Source organism: Phalangium opilio, unplaced genomic scaffold, assembly GCF_054372755.1.
Source record: "Phalangium opilio isolate 3A_F unplaced genomic scaffold, DU_Popi_V2 ptg000344l_1, whole genome shotgun sequence".
Lineage (NCBI taxonomy): Eukaryota > Metazoa > Arthropoda > Arachnida > Opiliones > Phalangiidae > Phalangium > Phalangium opilio.
In genome coordinates, this window is record NW_028324227.1 from 2,425,450 (window position 1) to 2,452,621 (window position 27,172).

At 36.0% G+C, this 27,172-nt stretch overlaps 4 protein-coding genes across 5 annotated transcripts; 2 read left to right on the forward strand and 2 right to left on the reverse strand.

Annotated features, from left to right (window-relative positions):
• Nucleotides 1-1,366: 1,366 nt before the first annotated feature.
• Nucleotides 1,367-6,547, reverse strand: AsnRS (asparagine--tRNA ligase). The gene is made up of 8 exons (XM_089859737.1): nt 6,368-6,547; nt 5,705-6,183; nt 5,271-5,501; nt 4,917-5,194; nt 3,567-3,702; nt 3,233-3,478; nt 2,951-3,082; nt 1,367-1,707 (listed from the first exon to the last, which is right to left on the reverse strand). The coding sequence occupies exons 1-8, from the start codon at nt 6,384-6,386 to the stop codon at nt 1,576-1,578; spliced, it is 1,653 nt and encodes a 550-aa protein (XP_089715863.1). The 5' UTR covers nt 6,387-6,547; the 3' UTR covers nt 1,367-1,575.
• Nucleotides 6,548-6,861: 314 nt separating this feature from the next.
• On the forward strand, nt 6,862-10,509 carry Naa35 (N-alpha-acetyltransferase 35). Of its 2 annotated transcripts, none has more exons than XM_089859734.1 (13): nt 6,862-7,073; nt 7,145-7,178; nt 7,252-7,609; nt 7,673-7,783; nt 7,878-7,928; nt 8,448-8,531; nt 8,601-8,721; nt 8,806-8,987; nt 9,054-9,368; nt 9,441-9,705; nt 9,781-10,166; nt 10,238-10,323; nt 10,381-10,509. In XM_089859734.1, the coding sequence occupies exons 1-13, from the start codon at nt 7,007-7,009 to the stop codon at nt 10,487-10,489; spliced, it is 2,169 nt and encodes a 722-aa protein (XP_089715860.1). In that variant the 5' UTR covers nt 6,862-7,006; the 3' UTR covers nt 10,490-10,509. The 2 variants fall into 2 exon arrangements, with proteins under 2 accessions (XP_089715860.1, XP_089715861.1); XM_089859735.1 differs by having other exon boundaries at nt 6,863-7,073; nt 10,238-10,318.
• ksh (transmembrane protein 167A-like protein ksh) lies at nt 10,498-11,198 on the reverse strand. The gene is made up of 3 exons (XM_089859739.1): nt 11,013-11,198; nt 10,733-10,842; nt 10,498-10,672 (listed from the first exon to the last, which is right to left on the reverse strand). Exons 1-3 carry the CDS (start codon nt 11,013-11,015, stop codon nt 10,567-10,569), a joined length of 219 nt encoding a protein of 72 aa, XP_089715865.1. The 5' UTR covers nt 11,016-11,198; the 3' UTR covers nt 10,498-10,566.
• A 3,016-nt stretch (nt 11,199-14,214) lies between these two features.
• On the forward strand, nt 14,215-25,122 carry LOC149610071 (RNA-binding protein MEX3B). The gene is made up of 2 exons (XM_089859738.1): nt 14,215-15,018; nt 20,349-25,122. The coding sequence occupies exons 1-2, from the start codon at nt 14,793-14,795 to the stop codon at nt 21,650-21,652; spliced, it is 1,530 nt and encodes a 509-aa protein (XP_089715864.1). The 5' UTR covers nt 14,215-14,792; the 3' UTR covers nt 21,653-25,122.
• The last annotated feature ends 2,050 nt before the right edge of the window (nt 25,123-27,172 follow it).

The following is a 27,172-nucleotide window of genomic DNA, read 5'->3' on the forward strand; positions in this document are numbered from 1 at the left end:
AAAGGAATAAAAAATGCTATTATATAAAAAAAATTTAACACAGACTGCTTCTCAAGTACCTTGATGCGTCACTTTCCACCTTACCGAAAAAAAAAAACCAGTTTCTAATCCATTACTGAAGTATGCCTTTTCAGCTTGTACTTACTTTGTAAAATGTTTTGAATTTCACAGTTTGTACCATATTACCTGTAAATACATCATTGAATAAATTTTTGATAATTTATCACAATGGAAAAAACGACGTTACGAAATATGGAATTCTTCTTTCACTCGTCCCAATTTGTTTTCCATTTAAAATTTTAAGCTTCCACGGTTGTAATTCAATGGTAGTTCATTGGTAGTTACAACAGTATTTCCGTTGACGTCTATACATGAACATTCTTTAGTCTTAACTTCAAGCTTTCATATACTCCGATGGATTTTTAGCCCAATGGTGATGTCCTCGGAATGGGCGATATATTGGCACTCTCCGACGGGTGTCTCGCCCAACAGTCATGCCCTTCGATGAATATGTCGTTCTATCGAATATATATAGTAGCGAATGGCTCAATCATCATATTCTGAAGCAAAACCGTCGCTCAAATGTAATGTTCTACGACGAATATGTCGCTCAAATGTAATGTTCTCCGACGAATATGTCGCTCAAATGTAATGTTCTCCGACGAATATGTCGCTCAAATGTAATGTTCTCCGACGAATATGTCGCTCAAATGTGATGTTGTCCGACGAATATATCGTTCAAATGTAATGTTCTCCGACGAATGAATGTGACATAGTCCTTCAATCGTCATTTTTGTTATTGGACGAAATTGTCGCTCTATCATGTTCCCGAGACGAATATGTCGCTTTAATTTCACGTTCTCCGACGAATATGTTGCTTAATCGTTACATTATCCGACGAATATGTCGCTAAATCGTCACGTTGTCGAAGAAAATTTCGTAAGTACTGAACACAAGCTGTCAATAAAGACCAAATGCTGAACAATGAAGTCGGAATCACGGTTTATTCTCTTCAATAATCATTTACTTCGTGGTGTAATCTTTCAAGATCATTTGTTACAAACGTCTCTTACAAGTAAAACAGGAACTCAAGACGCGCGAAATCCACAAATATATTTAGAGAAACGTAAAATGTTATCAATTTCTCTGGCACAATACTCAAATTGAATATTACAACTAACATTTATTAATCTCTTCACAAACTTTCAATTTTGAAAATAGGTTATTTGGCGAAAAATATTCCCAAACGTTACTAATATACAAAAATTGAAACAATAAGGATACCCTGGTACAAGACATTGCTCGTATTTTTATTTCAAGAGCAGTTCGCAAACTTTAACACAAAAAAAATGTAAAAAAGAAATAATTCATCCTTGTCAACTCTGATTTTATTATCTTAAAAAGGAATACATAATCCAGCGTATAAATTAAACCCGCCTATCAAATATAGACCGAACAGAGAAAAATCAAAAGTGAAGGAGAGAGTTGAGACTCCACATTTTTGAATAATTTTGAAAAGAGATGTTGTTGGTGCTTGAAATAGAAGAGGCAGTGTTGTTCGCGGTAATCCGAGCTTTAGGGCGTACAACGGTCAACAAATCGTGGATAGAGACAAGCATCTCGAATGTGAAAACGGTTCATCAAGTAGGTAATGAACCTCTCCAAACCGAGTCCGTATCCACCATGAGGACAACTGCCGTACTTGCGCTATACACAATAAAATGTTTTCACTCTTTTATCTTCCAGATACATTCTAAACTTATTCCGTTTCAGGCCAGGAAAATGGACCTCTAACAATTTATAATAGAGATTTTGCGAAGAGCAAAATTCGAAGCAAACAAGAGCAAGAGTGCTCGGAATAAAAAGGCAACGTGCGAATTTGGCCGTTATTGAGTTACGAAAACAAAGCGCGCATCTACTCTAACACGTGTTCACACGTGATGCAACAGCGAGGGAAGGCAAGGAAATAAGATTTATCTCTTTCTCCCAAGTCACCAACAATACTACTTATGGTTCGGCTAATAAGGCACCGGGTAATCACTACGGAAGAAAATTCTATCTACCAGCCCCATAATTATCAAACAACTATAGACTAATGGCACCCCATGTTATTTCCCCATAGAGCTTAATACAGTCGAAGACAGAGGGCTGCCATTACTCTAATGACGTGCAATAACTAGCGTATTCCTCAACCAAACATTTCACGTAATAAACCGGTTCCCTCTAAGCAAGATAGCGGGAGTATTACAGAAACAAAATATGAAAAGGTTTTGAAAAAATATAAACGCATAAATTCACAGACCAAAAGATAATGAACAATTCTACCATGAACTTTATAAAAATAGGGTATCAAGTTTCCAAACAAAGACAGAAGCCCAAATACAGGAATGGTCTCTATTCAAAATTTCTTAAGGTTTGTTATACATCAGGGTTTTGTGTAAAATCAGGATTTTATCGAAATTCTACAACCTTCCAACTTCTTAGTGTTTATTTGACAAAAGCAAGAAGGCCGACGGAAATTTGTGTAAGTAAAACACGCTTCCATTAAACCATTTGATTTAGTGTCATATTATGAATATAGGCCTACATATAATATCGGGTTTTTGGGCTTTATAGATATAGACCATTCATGTCTAATTTGTATGAACTTAATAAAAAAGGTGGAACAAGCGGGTTCCGAGTTTCAAACAAACAAAAAAAGCAAACCAAGAATAATATGTGCAAAAAATATTGTTTGTTCATGCGTTTTGCTTTTGCACTTAAGGTCAAATGTGACCTAAAACCAGGATCACGTGACATTTTGAAGCATTCTTAGGAGTATACTACACTCTTCAATATTGTAAGCTTATTTCTAAGTTTCTCTCAACAATAGTTCAAACTCGTTCATTCAATCCATTCATCACAGTCAATCAATCTCTCATTATTCATAAAAAGAAAAAGTGGGTCCTACCTGATCGCTGTACCAAAAGTAGTTGGTGGGGTCAATGCCCTCCCTCTTATAACCGGCCATTAGCTCCTCATAATCCCAAATCCTCATAGACCCACCGACCACTTCACCCACTCCAGGAACCAGTACATCAACCTGTTCAATGAACGATAAAAAAAATCATCATTAACTTAGTTTTAGATCTCACACCTGATAAATTAACTGAAGATTTAGGGTAAAAGGCAAGTATTATTAAAGGAAAAGTTCAGGTAACATCTGAGATTAAAAAACTTAAGGATAACTTACGGATTCGGTAAGTCTTTGATCTTCAGGACACTTTTGCATATAGAAAGACTTGATAGCCACCGGGAACCGACATAACATGATAACCTCGTTAATTTCGTCAGTCATTTTACGTTCAGGCATTTCAGGAATGTCTTCACCAAATTCGTAAAAAGAGCCATCCTCTTTCGTTATGTTGTGCTCTTTCAAGTACTCAATAGCCTCACTGTAGTTCATACGACGAAATGGCCTTTTCAAAGGCTTGAATTCCTGTTTTAAAAATACTTATTAATTAGCAATGCTGATCATTTTTAGCTCAAGATCAACATATGAATTTAAGGGTCAGCAATTAACTTACAGGGTTGAATTCGTGAACAAGATGCGCCAAGGGTGATTTTAGCACCCTGTCAACCACGTCACAGAGCAAATCCTCTAGTCGGTCTAGTAAATCATTGAAGCTTATAAAAGGACATTCAGCTTCAATATGAGAAAACCTTTAAAATTAAATGAAACAAGATGTATTATTAGATAAAGGACCAAGGCTTAGGTTACTTCGGTTATTGCCTTACAATTTTAAATTAACATCGATTTTAACAAAAATAATCTCATATTTAACAACAATTAAGATAAGTGAAATATAAAATTAGTATATTTTTCATGTTTACTACTTTAAAAAAATGATTTAAAACGATTAAGTGATTGTTATGGCATATTTCTTCAATTCAGTAGACAAAGGATTAGCAAGCCAACTAGGCTACTTACCACTTATCACCTTACAATTTTAAATTAACATAGTTTTTAACAAAAATGTTCTCATATTTAACAACAATTAAGATAATTGAACTGTGTAATTAATATATTTCGCATGTTTACTACTTTAAAACCATGATGTAAAACGATTCAGTGATTGCCTTATTTCTTTCAATTGGCCTTATTCCTGTCAACGCCACCGAGGAGTAGCGGCGACTTTTGGAACTATAATAATACGGTAGCCAATTACAGGTGGCGCTGGAGTCGATGGACTCTGATGGAGATCTGTTATTTTCCATGTTTTGATTATTACCGCTTCAACTTCAAAAAACACATGTTTTAACTAATTATTATTAACCTAATAATCTCCAAATAGACTAAAATCGAATGAAAACTTACTCCGAAAGTCTTATTTCATAATATTAGACAGAATAAGAAAGGTAAAATCAACTTTTAATACTTTTGAAACCTTATCGCTTGTTAAGCCTTGGCTATTCACGTGATTCAGACAGATCAACAAAACATAGAAAATAACAGATCTCCATCAGAGTACGTAGACTCCAGCGCCACCTGTAATTGGCTACCGTATTATTATAGTTCCAAAAGTCGCCGCTACGCCTCTGTGGCGTTCATCAGGAATAAGGCCAATTCTCCCATTAAATTAAACCATGGCGTCCAATCCAAATGAGTAGACCAAGGCTTAGGCTACTACAGTTATCACCATACAATTTTCAATAAACATAGTTTTTTATCAAAAATATTGTCATATTTAGCAACAATAATGATAATTAAACTGTGTAATTAGTATATTTATCATGTTTACTACTTTAAAACAATGATGTAAAACGATTAAGTGAATGCCTTAATTCCTTCGAATCAAATCCCCCATTAAAACAAAACCGTGGCGCCCTCTGTAGTCCAAAAAAAGCCCCAAAATAATTAATAATTCATTAATTACTCCGCAACGTGTCTCCTAGTTCTGGATTGTTCAGCTCGATAAGACTGGGCAATACAATAGACATCCCCCAAAGAAGGAATGACAGTTTCAAGATAGAGTTGGGAAGACTGAGTCAAATAGGCTTCTTGACCAAAATAGTCTAATTTAAAGAGTGTGGAACCGCCCTCGACTTGAGCTTGCACCAAAGTGGGTGGTGTCACTTCTACGTAACCCCGGCTGTAAAAATGATCTCGAAAACATCTCAAAACCATAGCTCTCATTGCCATCATTTTTGACAGCTAAAAAAATAAAAAAAAATCCAACTTTAATATTAGAGCATTATTTCAAGGGTCAAAGGGCACTGTGTACGATTACCGTTTCTCCTCTGAGCATTAAATGCCTGTTATCTAACTGTACATCAACATGGGATTCTTCATTCAAAGCATTGTCTATGCCACCAGCTGGTGAATCGGAAACAATTTCCCAGAAATCGCATATTAGTTCGTGGTTTCCGGGTGCAGTTTTGCCTTCAGGTACCTCTTTAAGAACACCGTAAAGGCATACGGTTGATTCGGTGTTTAAAAGTAAAGCTTGGTAGCATTGACACTGTTGAAAAGATTCAATTAAATTTAATTGAAATTAAAACAAGATGGCCTCGGCCACATTACAGTTTTGCGCGGACAAATTGGTAACACCAAAAACTGGGGAAGAAAGGGGAATAGGCGCCCAGCCGCAAGGGGACAGAACAATAGTTTTCCAGCTCTAAAGAGCGCAAAACTAAAAACATTGTTAAGTAATGGAATACGTACAAGTTCTTCTGAAAGGAGTGATTGTAGGAAACCAGTTCCATCCCTCAGAACTATGAACATCATGGATTTCCCTTGTCTTCTTAATCTATGAACCCATCCAAAAACCTTGACTCTTTCATTGCGGTGCGCTGTAGAGTCGCGTATTTTTATCTGTTTAGGTTCAGGTAGAGATGGGTCTAATTTCATGACAATTTTCTTCGCTTCCTCGAGGTTCTTTTCTCTCCTATCATTGTCTTCCTGCTCCTTTTTAACTTTCTCTACATTCTTGGCATTTTCTCTGGTCCATATTTTCTTGATCTTTTTAAGCTGGGATTGAGAAGCAACTTCCCAAGCTTTAGTGTCATCTTTTGGGTCAACGTAAATGGTTGGAAATGGTTCTTTTCCAGCTTTCCTCATTGCTTGTAGGATAGTTTTAAATGGTTCATTTTCAGAACCATCACCAGTTTCGTCATTTCCAAACTTCTCCGATGTATAAATACCTTCAATTAAAAAAATAATATTTTTATTGTAAAATACCGATGGTATAATGTAGCGTGAAGATTGCATCATCAGCCATAGTTTTGTCAAAGCATGCCCACACTCCACGAGTTTGCCTAGCCTAGGATTCACTTTGAACATACGGAGTTTCTATATACTTTGTTTAGTATTGTAATACATAATTACCTTCGCCTAGTTCGCCCATTTTAATTAACACTAATAATATTGTTTTAAATAAATTATTTCATTAAATAACCAGTATTATATTAATTATTCGTTAGGACAAAATTCTACGTGTACACTTCACGAATGTCTGAAGTAAAACTGGCCAAAAAAAATCCGGAGACCGGAATCCGAGTTCCGAACCCAAATCTACTACTTCCTGAACAAGATGGGAAATAAAGACCTTTAATAAATGACATGTGGCGAAAAACCTATCCCTTTACTAATTTTGATGACAGCACTGAACGAACTCAAAAATAGGCTTTCTTCTAATTCCTTGTTAACCGCGTAGGGATAGGAACAGAGGTAATATGTTCCAAGAGACCGAAGTTATCGAACTAATTTGCATATTTGATACAAGGAGAAACAAGAACACTTATTTTTCAGTGCGTACTGGTGTAAATATCGTAACTGAATTGATCTCTCTATAGATTCTTGCGACGCGACGGGGCTTCATTGCGCATGCACTTGTTTTGGAGGGGAAGAAATGTTTCCCACCCAATTTTTGAAGGTCATAGGTCAGCGGTAATTAGTCACGATTTTGGTTTGACCTGTTTCGTTCCGGGATATTTTAAACAATTTAAATTTAAATAATTATAAACCATGAATTCGAATAATGAAAGCTACGACTGGTTAGAAATAACCCAAGAATTTTTTGAAGCAACTGCGGGTAAGAAATTGCGTCATTATAAAGGTAAAAATTAAACAAAAATATCATATTGTCATGTTTCCAAACTGCAGAATTAAATTTGGGAGAGCTTCTAAATGAAGAAACGTAGGTTTTTGCGATATTAATTATAATTTAATTAGGAAAAATTGGGAAGAACCAAGCTGTTCCGTTCATTTAGATTTGGTTTATACGAAGCCATGTCCGCTATAGAAATGATGGACCCTAAAATGGATGCTGGAATGATGTGTAATCGCGGAAATAAAAAGATTATGAACTTTGAACAAGCTTTAAAGGCTGGAAAATTAAAAATTCAAGACCTGGCAGTTGAGGAATTAATTGGAATTATTGATGCAACATTAGCTTGTCTCGTAACATGGCTAGAGGGTCATTCCTTGGCTCAAACTGTATTTACAAATCTCTATCTACACAAACCATTATTAATAGAAGATAGGGTGCTTAAAGCCTTTAGTATCTGCATTTTAAAGATGATTGAAGTTATTAGGGATTTTGTTAACAAAGCTAATGTCTTTGAAGAGGTAAAAAAACTAAAAACATTGGCCTAAAAAAACATTGATTTGAACGTAGACATGATTTTGTAGGAAGATTGTCAACCTGTCATGTATGGTTATACTTTAGCTGACACTGTATCTGAAATGAGAGCAGCTGGGATGATGAGGGAAGTAGAGGAAGAATTACAAAGAAAAGTTAAGGTATTTAAGATAAAGGGGTCCATAATCCCCCCCCTTCCTTTGCCTGATGAGCCCCTTTAGCCCCAATATTATAATTAATCTTCTTCAATTATAGAATACTCGAGCTAAACCAGGTGAACAACAGGCTTTAGACACTCAATTAAAGGTTCATATTATATCCAAGTCACTAAATTCATATAAAATTGGCCTTATTCCTGATCAACGCCACCAAGGCGTAGCGGCGACTTTTGGAACTACAATAATACGGTAGCCAATTACAGGTGGCGGTGGAGTCGATGGATCTGTTATTTTCTATGTTTTGTTGATCTGTCTGAATCATGTGAATAGCCAAGGCTTAACAAGCGATAAGGTATCAAAAGTATTAAAAGTTGATTTTACCTTTCTTATTCTGTCTAATATTATGAAATAAGACTTTCGGAGTAAGTTTTCATTCCATTTTGGTCTATTTGGAGATTATTCGGTTAATAATAATTATTTAAAACATGTTTTTTGAAGTTGAAGCGGTAATAATCAAAACATAGAAAATAACAGATCTCCATCAGAGTCCATCGACTCCAGCGCCACCTCTGATTGGCTACCGTATTATTATAGTTCCAAAAGTCGCCGCTACGCCTCGGTGGCGTTGATCAGGAATAAGGCCAATTAACAAACATATTATTTTTAGCATGAAGGTTTTGTTGCAGTATTTTCCAGAATTAAATTTTGCAGATTATTATATCAGGCATTTTTACTTCTGAATAAGAAAAAGGTTAACTAACTTCGACTAAATTAATCATAATAACTTTATAATTAAAATGTTGTAATATGAATTTAAAAGAATGCTGGTATAGAAGAGGCCGAAACTCATTTAAATCATTGCCTTGAGTTATTACCAGTTGTGATAAGAACTATTGAATTAGGTGTACAACCTGACACATCAACTGAAACTACTAATAGAGGTGCATTTTATTTTTATAAAGAAATGAACCTCTAATATCAGTAATCAAACATTATTGAGCCATATTTTAATTTTTCCTGCGTAGCTGACTATCCAACCATTATGGGTTTTGAACCTTTGGTTAATCAACGTCTTCTTCCCCCAACATTTCCACGTTACACCAAAATTAAAACGAGAAAAGAATCAATGCAATATTTAGAATCATTAGTCTATAGATTAATTCATGTTGGAAATATCACAGAGTGTACAACTTTTCACGCAGCTTTGGTAATCTTGATCCCCTGTTACAAAGTGAAGCTTCTCAATTAATTAATAATCAATTACTTTCATTAGGATTTCTTTACGGAATTTAGCAAAACATCTCCCTGTGTTCTATCCAGGTCTATTTTGCAGCTACTTTATCAATCTCAAACCCCAAAGATGGTTGAAGTCCTTAGAGAAGCGGTGAAAGCTTTCATTAAACCCCCGACATTGATAACAAAGTCCCCCTTAATGGCTAATCCCCAAGTTAAAGAATATGTGGAATCCTTTCTAAGTCATTGTGTCCGGCCTTATAGTGATCTTTTACAAATCTACGGTCATAATAGAGCTAGACAACGTGATAAATTGGCTCATTTATTAGAGGACTTTGCTATTCTTCAGGATGAAGTATGGAAATTTAATTCATACTGATTTAAATTACTAATAAGTAATTAACTAAGTAATTTTTTTATGTTTCAGGCTGATAAAGTTGACGCTTGTCTCCATAACACTGCCCTTAAAATGGACAATCCTTTTCCTCATTTGGCTTGCTTTGGAACATGGATTCTCTACCACACTTTGAAAATCATGATCCAATATGTCTTATCTGGATTTGAGCTCGAACTCTATTCCACCCACGAATACACTTATGTATTTTGGTACTTGTACGAGTTTCTTTATGGATGGCTCGTCTCTGCATTAACAAGGGCTGATAATTTCTTAATGGAGCAAGAAGCTAGACTTGGTAAATAATATTTCATAGAAGATTGTTGCAGTCTTCTTAATTACTAATAGTTAAAGATATTCAAATATTTCATAGAACAACAACAGTTAAAAGGTCGTAACACTAAAAAGAATAAGAAAAAGAAAAAAGGCCGTCCTCATAACCGCGAAATCTTGCTCAACCAAGCCTTACAGAATCTTTGCGGTGGATATTACAAGGCTGTAGCTGGTTTTAGCTTAGAGGGGAAAATTCAGCGCCCCCATGTTGAATTTGATAATGAGCAAGTTCGTTACGAGCACAGATTTGCTCCATTTAGTAGCGTCATTACCCCTCCTCCGGTCCAATACACTCAGTATAGAGAAATGACGGATTTTAATAGATACACCCCTAGACCATCTTCGGAAGAATTATTTCACGCTGCTTGTAAATGTTTTCAACACGCTAGGGTTCTGTTAGAAAGTATATCGGAACCTACCGAAGAGGTCAGCTTTAAATTTCAAATATTTAAAATTAATTTAAATTTAAATTAAAAAGAAACTTAATTTCTCAACAGATTTCATCCTTAACTAAAGTTGCCAAAACTAACTTTGTAGTTGTCAAATTGTTATTAAGTGGACATAAAAAGCAAACTAAAGTAAGGTATTTAACTTGAATATAACTAACTAATTAATTATACTAATGGTTTTAATTTGATAGGATAAACCTAATTTTGACTTTTCATTGCACAAGAATTACCCAGTCATTAAGATTATTTAAATGTGTAATTTTTTTGATTTCAACTTATGTGAAAATAAATAATAAATAATTATAGTGTTTTTACAAAAATGTTTTAGTTCTTTTATTTGAGTTATATAAACAAGGGGGGAACTTGGGATTCTTGTCCTAAGACCAAAATAATACACTGAAAGCCATGGCAAAACAACAAAGTGCCACATAAGGGCTCTTCCTTTCCCCTATTCGAGCGCATTTCCAAAATATGCCCAAGAATCTACGAAAATTATCAGTTAAAAAGTCTGAAAATTTAAATATATACATCACTTATTTTTACCCAGTCTTATTGCGGTCAAGAATGCTAGGTGCCATTGCTCTAACATAAGCGCAAGTACATATTAATAAAAGAACGACGCTTAAGAGACTCTGGAAGTTGAATAGGGCAGACTGTAACATAAATAATAGTGAAAAGGTCAATAAAAGATTAATTTATACCCTATATTAATGACGATTTAGGATTTAAATGACAATCTTCAAAGCCAAGGCTTAGAAAACCAATACAAAACCGGTCATCCTATTTTGGAATTATCACTATTGTTAAATTATTTAAAAATTACCATATTCGTAAATTTCCCCAAAAATTAGCTGTTGATAGTATTTTCAATATTTAAAATTAATTATTTACACATTTAAAACTAAATACACGAAAGAAGAAATTTGGCGAAACCGAGCTTCGTGGCCATAGCAGACGACGTAACTTTAATAGACGTTACGTCACTTACGTGTATGGTTTGATTTGGTTCAGTTCAGTTTCATATCTATGAAAGCTTCATTGACGCGAGAGATTCAAACACATGAATAGAGGATGTTTTTGTACCGAGCTTCCGCAATTTATTGATTTATGGGGGAGACAATGCACTCTCAAGCTCTTTACCCAATCAATAATTCCCGGGGAAATCCCCAAAACTACATTTTGCAGACGAGACGCCAAGTTTTATAAGGCATTACGTGTAGGAAAATGGTTTCAGATTGAGAGACCACGCCGCTTTATAATAAGGGGTTTCTTCTAACACTAACAAAAAGAACCTAGCAAAAAGTCGTGAAAAGGCCCATTCTTTTCTAAGCTTTTTATATAATTTCTTACAATCCATAAAGGTTAGAATAGCTCTTTCTAAAATAATGTTTAAAAAAAAAAGTGAATTTCGCATGCCTCGCCCCTTATCTGATTCAGTTGCCCGTGAAAATGTACTTTACCCGCATAGCTCGGTACTTGCTTGGGGACGCCATAAAAGGTTTTACTAAGCTTTTTGTAATTCAATAAAAGAGATTAAATACTGTTAAAGTAAAATATTGCGTGATTTTTGATACGGCTGGATCGAAAGTTCTAGAAAGAACTATTACAGAAAGAAGCCCTTAGTGTGAAATTAAACCCCTCAAGCCATGATAGTAGTTTTCGGACGACTTATCATTTCACTTTTCGCGTCGTCTCTCGCGCAGAGAAACTAAGAAGACATGACGATAAAATATGGCAAACATGTCTAAAACTCCTAGAGAAGGTGCGATTATGCAATATGCGTAATTGGCTGTCGGGTCTCGGTGTGAAAATGATTATACGTGATAATTGTCTTATCCAGACGAATAAAATTTTAGAAAAAAAAAAGGTTTTCTAACTATTCTGGGATCAGGGGAAATCAAATTTCGAGTCATTAGTTATGGTAAGATTTTATGAAAGTCTTAATTGGTCGATGAAAAACTAGTTTGTCAAGATATTCGTCTAAAATGAGAATGCGAGGAACCGAGCCAGATCAAGTTATTAGACAAAGAATCCGGAGAGAGAGAAGAAGAAAAAAAAGTTAAGGTATTTAGTGGATGGCGAAAATCCTTCGGAAGGGGCAGCGACTTTTCTCGCCAACTCAAGGACAACCTTTGCCATAAAAAACAGAGAAAAGAGCGGAGAAAGTGGGCAATGGTCTGGAGAATTCACCTTGAAGACTCGAATTTTGGGGCGATATTAGGGCAGAGAAAATTTAATCTCTCCATAAGAGGATAGTAACTTATATCGCCTATTAGATCGGAGCGCTAGAGTTTTTATATCATGGTTTAAGAATTTGAAAGAAATTATCCGTGAACCACGGTGTTTTTAAGCCTATTAAAGTTAGTTACTTCTTAATTTACACCAAAGATGGAGTGAAAAGTCAGAAGAAACCTAAATTACGTAGTTTTTAACTGAAATTTGAGTCCTTTCTATGACTATGAATTCATATTTGATAAACACACGCGACTGTCTTAAGAAAATAAACAAATATTGATAAGGAATGAGTCATTTTAACCATTGACCAATTTGCCCCATTCATAATATTTACAATTTCGACTGACCAAAGTCTTGAACTTTGGCGTCAGAAATAATGGTCACTCTGCCCATACAACCTTATCTTTAAATAATTTAAACTTCACTCTCTCTTCCAATATTGGTATATTTTGTTTTTCTATTTACCATTGACAAACTTAATGGTAATATTTACAATTTTGATTGACCAAAGCGTTGACCTTTAACGTCAGAAAGAATGGTCAATGTTTATTCTGTATTTCTTACAACAAAGAGTATCTTTAAATATTAGAAATTATACTCCTATTTGGTTAAATATATCTTAATATACACTTTGTTTTTCTATGTGAATAATTTTTTGCCGTACACGTTGCCGTTCTCACTATTCTTTCTTATGGGTCTTTAAAAAACGCCTAACTCGAAACTGGAAAGTCTGTCTCAAGGTCGACTGGTAAAAAAATGTTCTCGCACCAGGGAGGGCCAATAAACGGAATATGGACGATCGGACGGATATAAATTATGTAGAAACCCTAAAAAAGAGAATTAGGGAGGGTGGGGAATTTTCGTCTAGCAATTAACACCCATCCCCCCTACACCCTTGGCATACGAGTTTTGCTAGATATAAGATATACTTTTTCAGAGCCTCTTTCATAACTTTTCCATCTATATAAATTTTTTCTTCTTTCCATCCCACATTGACAAGTTACGAGTAGAGTTAAAAGTGAAACTAATTATAACAGAAGTTGATAAAACTAAAGATAGAAGTACCACTCTGTTTTGATGAAAATGAACTTCTTCGGAAGGTCCTTAAATCGTACTTCCAACAGTATAATCTTTAAGCTTCGTAATTCCCATTGAAAACCAATTTTACAATGAGAAAGTAATATCATATTTCAATGAGGTATAAGTACCGGTTGGCCCTTGATAACTTCGGGGGTAAATGCACTTTTGATAGAGCTATTTGCTTCGTAGGCAAAATCGGAACAAAGGATTATTAAAATGAATTAGAAATAAAGGCCAACTATTTCATTGATGTTTTTTATATGAAACTATTCCGTTTTTCAAGTCCAACTTTAAAAAGACACTTTACTATTCTACTCAAACTCAAAGAAAAAATTGCTTGGTTGATTTCGAAACAAGAGTTGTAACTTTTTCTTATCTTTTTCGTGTTCAAATACACGCAGGAAGTTGGAAGTTACAGCTACCTCTACTTAATTTTGCCTATACTTTAGTCTTTTTAAGGATATTTGAAGTTGCTTTTGAGTATTAATATTAGTTTTTTTCAGAAGGTAGCAAGCCAAAACTAAACAAAGCAATATTAGAGAGCAATGTATTGTTTTCAGCATTTGATCTTGTTTTTTTTTAGTAATCAAAGTAGTCATCCCCTCCGTCGGGGTTTTTGAAGGTACAATCCCCCCTCTTCCGATCATCTAGCGTCTCCCCCCAACCATGTCCCACCCGTAGGGAATGGAAACGGGCGCGAACAAACCCCGGCAAACACTCTCTGGCAGAGTTTCCCGCCAAAAGGTTGTTGGAGCTCGACGACGACGTTTCCCTTTCTTATCTCCGATACCGTTGGACTTAGGTCGAAGAGCGAAATAAAATTTTCTTCGAACATTCATTCCTAACTTGGTGGATATTCGACGTTGATTTCAATTTGGTCGTATAAAATAGTTTCGCGCGCGTTTGCATCCGTTTCTGTTATATCGGAATCGAAACGTTTAGCCGGATCGTTAATCCGGCGTGGATACGGACTGTGTATACGAGTCGAGTTGAGTGCCGTCCAATAGGATTCGAGGAAAAGTAACGTTTCGGTCATCGTACGAGGCGAGGCGCCACTGTCGCCAACCGCGGAGAAGAGAGAGAAAGGGAAGAAAACCGAAGGAAAACCTTCAGAATTACCCGGACGGTGGGATATTCGGGAGCGGAGAGTAGTACGGCGGCAGGCGCTGTGCTGGTTTGCGGCACGGCTTCGCTAAAGCGATTAGCCATAATATTTAAGATTTAGGTTTATTTTTGTATTCAACCCCCGTACTTTGTACTAACGTCCTCTCAAAATAAATCCCCTGTGATGCCTGCTAGTCTGTTCCCGGAGATGGAAAGAAGTGGCGGAGGTCTCGAAGACCAACGCGCGCTTCAGTTAGCGTTGGAATTGTCCATGCTCGGATTGAACAACGAAAACGACTCGCTCGGCTCCAGTTTCGAAGGAGAAGGAAGAAGTAAAAAAAGCCAAAATACGACGGAATGCGTTCCGGTGCCAAGCTCCGAGCACGTTGCCGAAATCGTCGGAAGACAGGGTAAGTCCAAAAATCCGCCATCAAGAGCGTACTTTTTCTTTGTCCTCGTGTGTATGTCCCCTTACCACGCCGCGCATGGCGTCCCTCTTTGTCTCCCGCGAAAACCTTCCGTCTCTCGCGCGCCGCACCCGTTTTGAGCTCGCTACACTACCCATGTTCAAGCCAATCGATAAAAACTCTGACAAAGACCCATCGACGCCAACCCGGGTGCGAAAACCCAACCCTGGATTACGCATTAAAGTTTAAATTTTCGGGACTCATCTTTCCTCAAAAACGAACGAAATTCAGTTCTTTCAAACTCACGTGTCATAAGGCTTACTAACCTGGATCGCCAGTCGGCGCCAGCGTTTTTATATTCCCCAAATGCCTTCATCCCAAATTAAACTGAGTAATAAGTTAATTAACCTTAGATTAACACTGTTTCGTTCGTTATTTGGATTGTGAAAATCATGTTAACTCTTAATAATAATGGAACCCTCGTACTGTCAAGCTGTCGGCTACTTTTCCTAGATCACAGAGCCACTGACAACCCCTTAAGCCTTTGTTAATCATTCTAAAAATTCTCTCGTAAAAGCGGTTTAACTTTCGAGGGGCCCTTTCAATGTAGGGGCGCAGTCTTTTTCTCTTATTTTTAAGGCAGAGAGCGGTTTTGAATTGGTTTTAACAAGCGGTTTTTCCTATCATTTGCGAGACTAAAGCTTAAGTGTGGCTAGATCTACTTAACGTATGAACCTATTGGATGAGTACAGTTCTTTTGGAATTTTTTTTTTCTTTATCTCTCCGAACTTAAGCTGCCATTTCCCTCATTTTCACGGAGGATGAGTTGCATTTCACTTATTAGGAACACTAATAACGGCATAATTTCAATGAATGACAATTTATTCTGAAAGAATCGTTTAGATATTAAGCGCAATATTTATGGAATTTCCCTCCGTTTAGATAAGTTTTGGTTGAAATTTTACGCCAAATTACTTAGAAATTTGCTCAGAAACCGTTATATTTCTGCAAACTGAAGTTTTATTTGACAATATTGAATGCCCTATTCATATTTGCACAACAAACTTAGTGGTAGCAACGCTTAGAAGTAGTTTACATTTTCTAAATTCCCAAAAAGAACGGAACGGCATTTTTGATAACTGATATTTATCGTTTCCATTTTTGTTATGTTTGGGGAACCATATATATTTTTTCTCCGAAGTGTAGGATAGACGTAAATGGGGGAAATGTATATATACGAAGTAGATCGAGTTCGGACACACAAGAATTACTGCAACGAGAGAGCCTCCCCGGTTTTTTTCTTTGTCGTAATTTCCTGTTCCCTCGTTTCCCATGAAAAAAAAAAACCTTCTACTTAGTCCTATCGTATTTCCTTGGGATATTTTTCGGGCTCTCCTACATAGTTGGCTTGTGAATAAGCTATTTATACGAACGAACGTCTTTTGGATCCGCTGTGTTTTTTTTTTTTGCCATATACTCTAGGCCTAGTCAAACACCTTTTTTTTTGCGGGAAAAGTGAGCCATTCTATCCCAATAGTTGATTACTTTCTTTTTCGGATCTAGTTCGTTGCCAAGAAATTTTGAAATTGATGTTGAGCCCCTTTTTTTTACTACAATTTTGTTTTTTAGTACAGAAAAACTTGGTATTCAGGGTTCATAAATTGCCTGGCAAATCTTAATAAATAAAAGTTAAATATTGGTGGATAAAAACAATAAAAACTATGCGCAGTTTTCAGAGATTATTTTATGTATGGTGCGCTTTAAATTTTGGGTCATTACTCAGATATTCCTAACACTGTAGACTTAATATGAAAGTAACAAAGTGATGAATAATTCCACTGAAAGCTCGGGCAGAATTATCTAAGATACCAGATTGATACAGTCTTTTTAAATTCTATTTTTTTTTTTTTTGAGCTCAAAATACCTAAATTTCACGTCAAATCATAGTTTTTGTTGACAATATCACAGTGATAAGTAAATTCCCTCTAACTGTTCTTTCTGCCATTGTAGTTACCGATCGTGATCGAATTTTTTTATCGATATATCTTAATTATTTTTACAAATACATTTGTTGGATTTTAGTTAATATTAGGGTTTTTATCTTATGTACCCCATGACGATTTTATCGTACTTGTTGTATTTATTCGAGATCCGTTTTAAGTTAAACAAACAGACTTTGAAACCGTACGATTTTTAAAGCGTTAAGTTTTGATAGCGGTTTCAAAGTTTGAAGAAAGATATCTTATATTAATATAACTTGAACGCAATTTAAATGTATTTTAAGAGCTCGAGTGGACATCCTCAAAATAAATATACGTTATCGTGTATAACCTTTTAAATTGGTTCTCAAATATCTTTATTTAAAAAAGAGTACACGTGGATAAGTGCGTGTACCCATTATAGTATTTTAACTCGTTTCAAATCCCCTAGTTTAAACCTTAAAACACTTCTAAGTTGCCCCCTTCTAACCCCTAATAATGGAGAACTTTGCCAAGTATTTAGTATAATTCATTTAATCCCGCTATAGTCTGTGAGCAGCTTTGAAATTTACATACTGGTTTTCCAATCCCCTCAAATACTACAGAAGTTAAAACAATTCTCCGTACCATTTACTTCAATGAATTTCCCTAACATCTCTTTCTATTGTTGCATAATACACCAATTAAGTTAAAACTAAATATTAAATATCAGATTGAAAACAAAGATGTTGGCTCAATTTCCCCAATCTATGTAATGATCATGAGTGTGTTTTAATCTTCATTAAATCTGTTTTATTTAAATTAGTATTTAGAAGTTTAGTTACTCCATTATTTTTAAGCCAGCTAAAGAGCGGGTAATCTCCGCTTTTAAAAATGAGAATTGATACTCTAAACTAACTAGCTAAGCCTAATTTCGACATAACTCTAATCCTCGTGGGGTAAGCTTGTTTCCTTTACTAGTAAAGAGTGTGTCTGTACCATGTGGTCTTTTTCAAGGATTGCGTTACTCCCGACTCCGAAAATCCCTTGAAAGAGAAAAAAAGGTGGGGAGGGAGCGAAGGAAGTTACACATTTTTATACAATTATTGTTTTACGTCTGTATATATTTAAAAAACTGCCTTAAGACCCTACAAATACTAAGTTATAGCGAGTTAACTCTATTACTGTTAATGACGAGCTGACCTTCGTTAAGAAAACCCTTTTTTCTTCTTTCTTGCCGTCGGGCAACCTTGCCAGAAAAAAAAGTGACAGCTGATTCGTTTTAACTTGAAAGCTGAGAGAAATTTCCATCGAAAGTTATCTTCCCAGGCTAGACCCAAAAAGTGGGTCACACGGAAAAGGGCAGACCGGCGAAATACTTTTACAAACTGTTCTTCTTTCCAAAAAGAAATAAATAAAAAAAAAGAACACGGCACGGGTCTTGGTTGCATGGATGGTGTTGTTTTACGTTTAACCTCTATTCTCCCCGGGATATATGTATAAATATATATATTGAGAAACGTCTTGAAAATAAGATCGTTTTTATTATGTTTTTTATGGTAGAAATCAGCCGTGACTTTCAAAAACTGGTTACAAGGGTATATACCTGATGATTTTATGTCTAGATGTTGTTTCTTGATAAAATTTACGAAGGTCTTGTAGGGTAGTATAGATTTGTTGCGCTAACTGAATAATTCAAAACTAATTTAAGCGTTGAAATTTCTTTAAAATTCATAGGAATGCATTGAATTTATTTTCTTGGACATTTTGTAATTGCTATGTCCGTGTGACATCTTAATGTGTGTAAATTTGTAGGAATTTTAAGGTACCACTCCTGGGGAAGTGTAGATGTTTAAGGTTATCGCTCTTGAAAAATGAAGGGAAATTGAAGGACCCCTTTATGTCAATTTGTTGATAAAGATGGGAGAAATTAGAAAGCGTGAACCTGAGCAAAATTAATTTGGAAATTCCGGACTTGGAATGTTTCTTGTCCATATCTCGACTTAAGTTTAAAATAGAACTAAATTTTAAAAACTCTTACATAATATAGTCTTTCTTGCAAATTGAAGCGGTTAAAAATTTCTAAAAAGTCTTTGTTTATATGTAGTACATATGTAGGCTGTAGGATAAGTTAAGTCTGGGTTCAGGAATTATCAGTGACAGTGTATTGATAATTGACAACAGTCATTCCCCCAAAATCTAATCAAAATTTTGGGAAATGTAGGATATAACTTAAGTGAATCATGGACCCCATGCAGCCTCTCTCCCTCCGTCTCAATATTACGTCATTTATACCGGATGTGAAGAGAGAGGGTTTCACTCAATATGTAAACAGAAGCCTCGATTGTATTAGTACCATTGCACTAGTTACAAAACCTTTGGCATCCCTTCTATGGGGTAAAACTAGCGTGGAATAAAGAGGAAATAATCCAGTTTCCCAAGCTTATTACAATTCGCCTACGATACTTGGGTGGCTTACCTATACTTTACGAAAGTCCTATGCATTATGCATTTGGTTTAATTATCAACTAGTTAAGTAAAAATACGGACGCAACTCCTTTGGCTTTTGAGGAGAACTTCTTTATACTTTGTATTAAAGATTAAGTTGTGGCGCAATTCGGATAGTCAGTTTTAAAGGTGATATATCGAGGTGGGGGAGCTTTTTTATCGTAAATTTCGATGTTGAATTATTCCGTGGAATATTGCGCGATTAGAGCAAGAGTGTCTTAAGATTTCATTATCGGTACTAGTTCTAATGAAACATCTTTATCAATCAAACTGTTATCTGCGCCAGAAGTTGAGTAATTCAATGTTGTCAAGCAGCGTTTCATTGACTAAAAATTCTACTCTTTATTTTGAACTATTTATTCTGTCAATTCTTTTTTGATAAGACCAACCAGACAAGGAAGCGTTTGATAATATGGTTTTAGTCAACTTCTGTTTGCAATTATTATTAAACGCAAAAACACGTGTTTGGCTTCGTAATCAGACATTGGCAGCCTTTTTATAAATTGTATTGATATGTATATATGTACTTGTGTTGAGCCATTGACGTTTCTGTACGATAACCTTACTTGGGAATCCCTTTTATAAGCATTTTGGGTGTGGTTCTCTCGGGAAACGATCTATAACGGGAGTTACGTCACCGAAGTGACATATTCCACCCCCTAAAATGATGCTGGACCTTTAACGTGGTTGTATTGAGCAGTATTGTCTCCTCGATTATCAAATCACTTAGCTGTATTATTGAGGGGGTAAATGTCATCTCCGGCTTTCTTGGGGTTTAGGTTGTTTTTTCCCACGGTGTAATAGCGGATTGTTTCTCGACGAGTGACTTAATTAACGGTGGCTTTTCTGTTTTGTTGCGTTTTGCAGGCTGCAAAATCAAAGCGTTGCGAGCGAAGACGAACACTTACATTAAGACGCCCGTCCGCGGCGAAGAACCCGTCTTCGTGGTGACGGGGAGGAAGGAAGACGTGAACGCTGCCAAAAGGGAAATTCTGTCGGCCGCCGAACATTTCAGTCAGATCAGGGCGCAGCGCAAAAACAACATCAATGGGTCGCTGGCTCCGGGGCCGAATTCCAACATTCCGGGTCAAACGACAATCCAAGTACGAGTGCCCTACCGAGTGGTGGGATTGGTTGTGGGGCCAAAAGGTGCTACGATTAAACGCATTCAGCAGCAAACGAATACCTACATCGTGACGCCGAGTCGGGACAAGGAGCCGGTCTTCGAAGTGACTGGTCTGCCCGAAAACGTCGAGAACGCGCGCAAGGAGATCGAAGCGCACATCGCTATGCGAACGGGCGGCGTCATAGACTCTGGCGACGAGAACGACTTCCACACAAACGGCGTCGACCAAGCCTTCACGGGCAACGCCACCAGCGGCTTCGTTCACTCCTTGTACAAGTCCGACTTGAGCGGCGGCGGTTTCGCCCCTTATCATCGAGACAGCAATAATCTCCTGACCCCTCGTTCTCCTCAAGACGTCTTCGCCTTTCCCCCCAGCTCTGGGACCGGCTCTTCAAAATTGACGGACTTGTATAACGCGCAAGCGTTCGGCGGCGGCTATTCGAACGGTTACTCCTTGTACGACACCGACGAGGGCTTGGGCGAGTCGCCCACCTTCGAGCCCGCCATCGTGCCGCCGGCGGCCAGTTCCCTCTGGCCCGAGTTCGGCAACCCTACCACTGCCACTATCTTCGGAAACACGTCCACGAGCGCCAGTCTAAGTCGACGCAGCAGTAGCCTGAGCAGTGCCGGCTCTGGAGGAATGGCGCCTTCGCTCACTGACCCTCTCCTACTCGAGCACCCGCCCTTGAGACGAAACGGAAGCATCCCTTCCATGACCACTTTCGCGCCACTGACCAACGGCGGTAGTAGCGGCGGAAGCAGCGGCGTCGCCCTCTCATCGGGCGTCTTGGTCAACGGCTTCCCCACCGGTTCCAGCGCGGAGTCTTGCAGCGCCGCTAGCAGTCCCACAGACTCCTTGGGCTCTGGCAGGAAGGTCAAACGCGACTGCATCGTTTGCTTCGAAAGCGAGGTCGTCTCCGCCTTGGTACCTTGCGGTCACAACATGTTTTGTATGGAGTGTGCCAATCGGATCTGCGAAAAAGCCGATCCCACGTGTCCCGTCTGTAACCAACCCGCGTCGCAGTCCATCAGAATCTATTCTTAAACCCACGAATGGATTCCGCGACCGCCGCTATTTAACAACAACTCGCGCATTTAGCGGACATGGTTTAAAAAAGCTCTTAACCCCGCGCGGCGACGATTTTAATTGGAGATGACGACGACGAAGGATTAACCAAATGGACACGAGCGCGACACTCGAGACAATTATTTTTCTCCTCCCTAGCCCCCAAGAGAGAAAAAAAAAAAAAGAAAAATCCCCATATATATATATATATATTATATATTTGTATTTTTTTTATCGTTTCGTTGAGACACTAAGACACGGGTGACCCCTTTTTGTGCCCGGTGGCCTCCCGAGCCCCCCCCCTAAAATAACTATGAAATAACTACTACCTTTTTGGACAGAAGAAAAACAACAAATCAACAAACAAACAAATAACGCGGGGAAATAAAAAGGAGTCTGACTCGTTTTAAAGGCTGTCATCTTAAAACAACTTCATTATCATCTTTCGGAATAAAAAAAATTATTAAAAAATATAAAAAAATACGGACTTCAAAAAAATATAGTAGTGGTTTAAGAGTCATCTTATCAAAACTTAAAACTAAAAAAAAAAAAAAACTAAAAAAAGTCCCGCACTTTTTCATTATCACATAACGCATTTTTTCATCTAGCCTTAAACTACAAAGAGGTTTAACTTAACCTAGATGTAGGAAAAATAACAAAAACAAAAAAAACAAAACAAACGGGGCTCTACTCAAATATATCTTCACAATCTCATAAAGTATCGGAGAAAAAAAAAAAAATAAGAGTATTAAAATATAATAAAAGATTTTATTCTTTGAATGTCATAAATTTGTATTTAAGAATTAAGAAGAAAAGATACGTTGTATTAGGCGAGTATCTATATTCCAATGAAATTGTAGTTTTTAATTATATTAAATGTGCACAATACTTGGTTGCCATCTCTTAAAGAAAACTAAAAAAAAAAAAACGAAAAAAAATAAGTCCAGTCGGCATGCTGCTTTTTAGGGAATTTCGGAAATCCTCTCGAAAAACCCCCACCCCCACCACCTCCTTTCCCCCCCCCCATTCCCCTTTATCCCCCCCCCCTTAATTCCCCCCCCCCCAAATAAACAAAAACAAAAACAAATATATATATATCCACAATATTATTAAAATTTTTAAAATTATATACGAAAAAAAAAAAATAAAATAAAATGTAGTCGGGTTATATATTATATAACTAGCCTCATACTCAAAAAATAAAAAGTTTTTAATTTTTCCTACGGGCATGACTATTATATCAGCTAAGTGTTATACTTACGCAACAATATATATATAGGGATTAATAATCCTATTTTTTAAATATTGTTTTAGTATTCCTATTTTTAATATATTGTACGTAGTTCTATTAATGAAAAAAAAAAAAAAGAGATACAAATTGCGGAGGCAACATAGGATTTAAATAATAATAATAATAATAATAACAGCTTTTATTTTGAGGCCAAAAAATATAAGAAATTTAAAAAAGATTAAAAAAAAATTGGAGATGAAGATAAATTGTATATCTAATTAAGGAAAGATAGGGTCTTTTTTTTTATGATGAAGAAATTTAATTACTATGAGACCATTGTTGTTTTTTAAAATAAACTAAGAAAAGTACGCGAGCCCCCTTAGCAGAGTGAGATTTAAAATAATTAAAATTAAATCTGCTATATTATTGAGAAGAGAGCAGCGTCAAATTTTTTACGATAAAATAAAATAAAATAAATATTTCTCGTTTTTTTATTTTAGTTTAATAATTTTTAATTAATAATAATTATTTTTCAAAAAAAAAAAAGAAAAAAAGAATATTAAGAAGAGATAATTAATTAATTAAAGGATGAGAGTAGTCTTCCATTTAGTTTTTTTCCACGTGGCATTTAATTGTATTATAAATTTTACGATAAAAAAAAATATAAGATTTAAAAAAGATAGATAAAAACCTTTTTCATTAGACCTATGCACCTTTAATTAATTTTTTTAACGGGATTATTTAATTATAATAAATTTTAAAAAATAATAATAATAATAATAATAATTAATTAAAAAAAGATTTAAAATAAAATAAAATAAAACAAATTTAAAATTATAAAAAATCTGTTACCCATTTCGCTGAGCTTGCAGATTCTGTGGTATGTGTTCCATGCGCAATAATTATGGGGGAAGATTTAAAAACAAAAGTAAAAAAGAAAATAAAGGCCAACCTTATAAAGAAGGCGAAAGTTTAAAAAAAAAAAAAAAAAAGATTATATATAATAGCCTTCCAAATATGCAATTTTAAATCCACGGTTTTTGTTTTTTATTATATAAAGAAAAAAAAAAAACTTACCGCGTTAAAATAAAAAGAAGATATAACGTTTTAAATTTTTGTACCCAATTTAACTTAAGTAGATTTAACTGCCCGATATTTAAAAATAAAAAAAGAGACGTAATTAAAAAATACCAGAAATAATAAAAAATAATAAATAATAATTCGTTACATTTATTTTTTTAAAGAAATCTCAATTTTTTTTAAATGTATTTTGTATGAAAATAAAATAAAAAAAAATCAAATGTTTTTCTTATTCTAAAATATAAAATAATAAAAAATATTTAAAAAATAAAATAAATAAAAAGGGGCACAAATAGATCCTGCAATGCTCACACAATTTTTTATTACGATACTACAGAAGGTATCGGATCAATCGGTACCGTTTGTAAAAGAAACAAAAAAAAAAATAAAATAAAATAAAATAAAGCTAATGTTATAACGTTGCCTTATCAGGAAGAATAAGCTATTTATGTGGCCAATAAAACCTATGTGTACATTTGATGTCCTTTGTTTTTTATAGTCAGGAGTTTAAATAAATAAAATAAATAAATACAAATAAATTTTCAAGAATTATACGAAGGTTGTAACGAAAAATATAAAACGGTATACGATTTGGTAAATAAAAAAAGTGGTGGCCAGTTCGCGCCCCATCTTTCTTTAAACCGTGGTAAAAAAAAATAAATAAATAAAAACAAATTATAATTATAATTAAATAAAATAAAATAAAGAATATGTCGAGTGAGAAAAATAAAAATATGAAAAAAAAAAAATATATCCACATTTCAGATTAGCTGATTTAGCTAAAGCTGTGACAAAAAAAATTTAAATACGAAGCTCAACTGTGTTGCGTGTGGTGTTAGCTCTATATAGAGGGGTTGTGTCATTGATTTCGTTTTAACGGTCAAAAAAAAAGATGTTTCTCTCCAAAAGTAAATTACAGAGTTCCATGCTAAAATTATTCCCCATATATTTTATTATTCAAATTTTAAGAAATATCCCTGAACAAAATATGTATTTTGGAGTTCAAATAAATACCTCTTCGTGTGAACTTGTGTACTTAAAATAAGATGTTAATTTTTCACGTTTTTCTAATATTTTATTTTTGACTTTGTGAACAGCGATTCACTATAGAAATAAAGTTTATGGAGTTTGTAACTTATTTCGTCTTTTATTTACTTTTGCTTTCTCCCCCCCCCTCATCCACATTACCTAATTTCAGCTACTTCAGACAAACACGTTTTTCTAACAAATAATTTCACGAATCTGTTAACAAATTATTGACTAGTCGCTTTATAAATAACCAAATTTCATTCGAAATTACGCAAGGTTTTATTGGCCAGATAATTAACCTATCAGGAAAACACTATCCAATCTTCCATTCGTTATCCTATACTGCGCGTAATATCAAATTTCCCATTCCCACTATCACCCTTAAGTTATAAAGACAATCCACAAGAACCTATTAGAAACCAAAGAGCCTTCAAAAATACGATCTACTTCGCTAACGAAGGAAGGAATGCGTCTTTTAGTTAATCCTTAAAAGTTATATTTAAAAGTCTCGGCATTTTTAGAACAGAACTAAACGTCATATTGTTGTAGTTAAAATCAAATTCGACCTCAAAAATCCCCAACCCTATACACCCTTTTTCCCTTATTATTCTCTTACAACAAAGTTTTAATTACAAAATTTTTACCCTGGAAGTGTACTCCGGGGTAAGGCTAAAAGTTTCTATATCTATTCTGGAATCATACGACGCGATGAGATAACGTGAGCGGCGGGGAGACTCCGAAGAGCTATTTCTGATTCTGAAATCGAGTAAGAATGCCAGCCGGACGAATTTCTGACTTCTTTTTTTCTTCTTTGCCATTCCATATAGTAGCGGTACGTGCATAGAGTACGAGCTCGGAATATCCCTCCCATCTCCATCCTCTACGCATCCCACGGAGTACCATCATCTCTCTCTCTCTCTCTCTTTTTCTCCAACAACGAATCTTCTTCATCCATTTCCTCGCGCCTCTCCGGCGGAGACGTTAAAATTAGCTTTTTCGCGAGGCCCCTCTCTTTTTCCCTCATCCCTTCTCTCCTCCAGCAATAGCGCCGCCATCTTTGTAAAGACTAGACTCTTTGAATAACGTGTTCGTACGTTCCTCTTGACGAGGGGCTAATCACTCTCACACCCTAGCCCAACACGAAATATAATAATAATAAGTCTCTTCTCGCTCGCAGAAATTCGTGAAAATCTTTTCAATTGAATCTTAAGTTACGTGATCAAATCATGCGCATGCCAAGGATCATTCACGAAATTACAGTGATTTCAGTGAAATCTTATATATTTTAAAATTCGTATAAGTGACTTGCCCTTCGTCTCTTCATATATATATAGAATTTTTAAGCCGCGGGATATACCCTTCTTCCAACTTGGAATAATACAGATTACCCATTTAACCCTGGTTTACAGCTGGATTTTTGGGTTCTTCCAAGGTTGCGAAAGACTATATAGACGTCTCGATATACGAACCATAGTACAGGGACGAAAAATAGACGAATCCGTTCAGTCTAATCCTGGATACTGGAGGGAGACGGCGGGAGCAAGAGAGAGAGAGGAGAAAGAGTCGTAAGGGTTCCATATAGGACTTCGGTATATGAGACTCGACTTGTATATGCGTTCTTTAACGCGATTAATTCTTTTTTTTTTCTTTTTCTTCTTCGTATTTTTATATTATCCAAGAGACCTTGGGTCCTCGCGCCCGGAGCTGCATGGTACGGTTGATTCTAGGGCTGGCTGGGGCCCCAACGTAGGAATCCGGTTATAGGGGTAAAAGAGCCGCAAAAGGGCGTGGGCTCATCGATTTTCGGGGGCTTCCCTTTTTTTTGCCATGTGCAACGCGCGGCGGAGACCGACGCCGTATAGTATAACGTCAAAGTAGTCTCAAAGTCTAGGGCCCAGCGAGCGAGAACTTCTCTTCAGCAGTTTTCAGTCGATAGGGCGTGTAACTAGGACGTCTTCCCCGCATAACGCTCGAGCCCGACGGCAAAAACCCCCGTTTAGAGTTTGTATGTACTCTCCCTCGACTGCTCTACTACTCTAGACAAAATGTAGTCCATAAGACCAATACATCATTTCGATTTGAAACCCGAGAAATCCTTAAAATTGGTCCCAATTTAGTACTTGATTCATTATGTCGCCACGCAACTTATAACCCATTGA

Excerpts from the sequence above, each read along its gene's own strand:
- AsnRS (XM_089859737.1), bottom strand. Across the intron at positions 5,502-5,704 it reads CACTCCTTTCAGAAGAACTT|TGTCAATGCTACCAAGCTTT; the intron begins GTACGTATTCCA and ends TCTTTTCAACAG. Across the intron at positions 3,083-3,232 it reads ATCAAAGACTTACCGAATCC|GTTGATGTACTGGTTCCTGG; the intron begins GTAAGTTATCCT and ends TTCATTGAACAG.
- LOC149610071 (XM_089859738.1), top strand. The coding sequence starts at position 14,793 with ATGCCTGCTAGTCTGTTCCCGGAGATGGAAAGAAGTGGCGGAGGTCTC. Across the intron at positions 15,019-20,348 it reads CGAAATCGTCGGAAGACAGG|GCTGCAAAATCAAAGCGTTG; the intron begins GTAAGTCCAAAA and ends TGCGTTTTGCAG.
- ksh (XM_089859739.1), bottom strand. Across the intron at positions 10,673-10,732 it reads CTTGACCGCAATAAGACTGG|ATTCTTGGGCATATTTTGGA; the intron begins GTAAAAATAAGT and ends TAATTTTCGTAG.
- Naa35 (XM_089859734.1), top strand. The coding sequence starts at position 7,007 with ATGAATTCGAATAATGAAAGCTACGACTGGTTAGAAATAACCCAAGAA. Across the intron at positions 7,074-7,144 it reads ATTTTTTGAAGCAACTGCGG|AATTAAATTTGGGAGAGCTT; the intron begins GTAAGAAATTGC and ends TCCAAACTGCAG. Across the intron at positions 9,369-9,440 it reads TTGCTATTCTTCAGGATGAA|GCTGATAAAGTTGACGCTTG; the intron begins GTATGGAAATTT and ends TTTATGTTTCAG.